A 3,356-nucleotide genomic window follows, 5' to 3' on the forward strand; every position below is an offset into this window, starting at 1 on the left:
GTTTGTTTGTTTTTTGGAGGGGGAAAAGTATAGGAGCGTCTTTGGATTTTTAAAAAATGTAATGTCCTATAACTCTATGATTATTTCCTAGTGGTGATTTCAAAGTTCTGAAAGCAGATAACTACTTCAGTATTTCACTTCTATCAATAAGGGCAAAAAAAAAAAAAGCCTACGTTACCAAGATTTATTTTGTAGACATGTATTTTATGCACATTGGGAGTAGCAAATTATTTTTTCAGTGAATGAAAGGGGTATTGATACTTTGAATGTACACACCCTAGAAAATAAACTAGTTGAGAGGTAGTTTAGTTGAGAGAGGATAAAATGTGGAGAAAGAGAGAGGAACCCACTCCTGCTACCTGTTACTGTCCCAGAGTCGGCCAAGTCCCCAGCAGCCACTGCAGGAGCCAGAAATTCAGTTGTCTAACTAAAGGCTTTTTATTTTCCTTATTAGAAGCAGCAACTTCGCCATTGCCATTCGCTGACCATTATAATTACTCAATCTTTTAAAGGGAGGTTTGAGGCGAACTTTGAAAAGCTCCAATAAAGAGCGGGCGGCCCTTTCAATGGGCTGTTTATTAGAGAGGAGCCTTTCGCACCTGATCCCCGGCACGCGGAAGAGCGCTCCGCGCAGCGCCCCGGGTTCTGGCCCGGTAGCAAGCGCTTTTATACAAGGTGGAAATTCAGCAGAGGGTCAGCAGGGTGGGAGGTGAGTAAAGAAAGGCAAGGGTGGGATGGAAAACCCCCCGCCCACTTTTGTTACCAGATGTTTCGTTGATGGTGAAATAATTTTGTGGAGAATACTTTTTCTCCACCATGCATTTGCTTTTCAATCTCCACTCCTTATAATCTTCTTAAAAATCACTGCCAGCGTTAGTAAATTACGTAACGGATCTTCAACTTTAATCACGGAGTGCGGGGAGGCCAGAACCGAGATGGAAACATAATTGCAATTTTCAAACTCGTCTTTTTTTTGTGGAGTTGTGACTTTGAACTCATCCAAATTAACATGAAGTCGCCGAAATACACACTCATTTTTCACACACATTATCCTACCGAATAATCACCATAAACACACTTAATCACAAGGAAACATACACCAGAAGTGTGCTTATGACACCTACTTTCGCTCCTATTCGCAGCCCTGTCCTGTTTCCTACGTACCAGCGGGGCACACACAGGCCATTATAAAACTGCATTTAACTTTTCCTCGGGGGCATTCATTTTGTAATCAGCTGGTAATTCTTTTCACATGCATTTCTCTAGGGTTCGTGAGAGCTGAAGGCCTATGTAGTTTTTGAATGTAGCGTTTTTCTCCTTTTCTATTTTCCCCTCTCCCCTGTTGAATGTAGGAAACCTAAACATGACCAAATCGTACAGCGAGAGTGGGCTGATGGGAGAGCCTCAGCCTCAGGGTCCTCCAAGCTGGACAGATGAATGTCTTAGTTCTCAGGACGAGGAGCACGAGACAGACAAAAAGGAGGATGACCTCGAAGCCATGAACGCGGAAGAGGACTCACTGAGGAACGGGGGAGAGGAGGAGGAGGAAGATGAGGACCTGGAAGAGGAGGAAGAAGAGGAAGAGGAGGACGATGATCAAAAGCCTAAGAGACGCGGCCCCAAAAAGAAGAAGATGACGAAGGCGCGCCTGGAGCGTTTTAAGCTGAGACGCATGAAAGCCAACGCCCGGGAGCGGAACCGCATGCACGGGCTGAACGCGGCGCTGGACAACCTGCGCAAGGTAGTGCCCTGCTACTCCAAGACGCAGAAGCTGTCCAAAATCGAGACGCTGCGCTTGGCCAAAAACTACATCTGGGCCCTGTCGGAGATATTGCGTTCAGGGAAAAGCCCTGACCTGGTCTCCTTTGTACAGACGCTCTGCAAGGGTTTATCCCAGCCCACCACCAACCTGGTTGCCGGCTGCCTGCAGCTCAATCCTCGAACTTTTCTGCCTGAGCAGAACCAGGACATGCCTGCACACCTGCCGACTGCCAGCGCTTCTTTCCCTGTGCACCCCTATTCCTACCAGTCTCCGGGGCTGCCCAGCCCGCCCTACGGCACCATGGACAGCTCCCATGTCTTCCACGTCAAGCCGCCGCCTCACGCCTACAGCGCAGCGCTGGAACCTTTCTTTGAGAGCCCTCTGACTGATTGCACCAGCCCTTCCTTAGACGGACCCCTCAGCCCGCCGCTCAGCATCAATGGCAACTTCTCTTTCAAACACGAACCGTCCGCCGAGTTTGAGAAAAATTATGCCTTTACCATGCACTATCCTGCAGCAACCCTGGCAGGGGCCCAAAGCCACGGATCAGTCTTCTCGGGCGCCGCTGCCCCTCGCTGTGAGATACCTATAGACAATATTATGTCCTTCGATAGCCATTCACATCATGAGCGAGTCATGAGTGCTCAGCTCAATGCCATCTTTCACGATTAGAGGCACGTCAGTTTCACCGTCCCTGGGAAACGAACCCACTGTGCTTACAGTGACTGTCGTGTTTACAAAAGGCAGCCCTTTGAGTATTACTGCTGCAAAGTGCAAATACTCCAAGCTTCAAGTGATATATGTATTTATTGTCGTTACTGCCTTTGGTAGAAACAGGGGATCAAAGTTCCTGTTCACTTTATGTATTATTTTCTATAGCTCTTCTATTTTAAAAAAAATAATACAGTAAAGTTAAAAAAAAAAAGCACCACAAATTTGGTGCAGCTGTATTCAGATCATATTAATTATCTGATCGGGATAACAAAATCACAAGCAATAATTAGGATCTATGCAATTTTTAAACTAGTAATGGGCCAATTAAAATATATATAAATATATATTTTTCAACCAGCATTTTACTACTTGTTACCTTTCCCATGCTGAATTATTTTGTTGTGATTTTGTACAGAATTTTTAATGACTTTTTATAATGTGGATTTCCTATTTTAAAACCATGCAGCTTCATCAATTTTTATACATATCAGAAAAGTAGAAATTATATCTAATTTATAGAAAATAATTTAACTAATTTAAACCAGCAGAAAAGTGCTTAGAAAGTTGTTGTGTTGCCTTAGCACTTCTTTCTTCTCTAATTGTTAAAGAAAATTGCACAATTTGAGCAGTTCATTTCACTTTAAAGTCGTTCTCTCTCCTTAAAATGAAAACCAGATCCATAATTCTTAAGAGAATGAATAAAAACAAGAGATGTATACCCTATCAAAACATATCAATTCAGTACTTGCACAAGCTTGTATATACGTATTATAAACAAATGCCAACATACCCTTCTTTAAATCAAAAGCTGCTTGACTATCACATACAATTTGCACTGTTTCTTTTTAGTCTTTTACTCCTTTGCATCCCATGATTTTAC

At 43.6% G+C, this 3,356-nt stretch overlaps 1 protein-coding gene across 2 annotated transcripts; it reads left to right on the forward strand.

The window, feature by feature from the left end:
• The first annotated feature begins 618 nt into the window (after positions 1–618).
• NEUROD1 (neuronal differentiation 1) lies at positions 619–2,434 on the forward strand. Of its 2 annotated transcripts, XM_081581023.1 has the most exons (2): positions 619–642; positions 1,544–2,434. In XM_081581023.1, the coding sequence occupies exon 2, from the start codon at positions 1,634–1,636 to the stop codon at positions 2,432–2,434; it is 801 nt and encodes a 266-aa protein (XP_081437149.1). In that variant the 5' UTR covers positions 619–642; positions 1,544–1,633. The 2 variants fall into 2 exon arrangements, with proteins under 2 accessions (XP_081437149.1, XP_081437148.1); XM_081581022.1 differs by lacking the exon at positions 619–642 and having other exon boundaries at positions 1,364–2,434.
• The last annotated feature ends 922 nt before the right edge of the window (positions 2,435–3,356 follow it).

Source organism: Giraffa tippelskirchi, chromosome 3 (genome assembly GCF_054371585.1).
Source record: "Giraffa tippelskirchi isolate mGirTip1 chromosome 3, T2T-mGirTip1v1.2.pri, whole genome shotgun sequence".
NCBI lineage: Eukaryota > Metazoa > Chordata > Mammalia > Artiodactyla > Giraffidae > Giraffa > Giraffa tippelskirchi.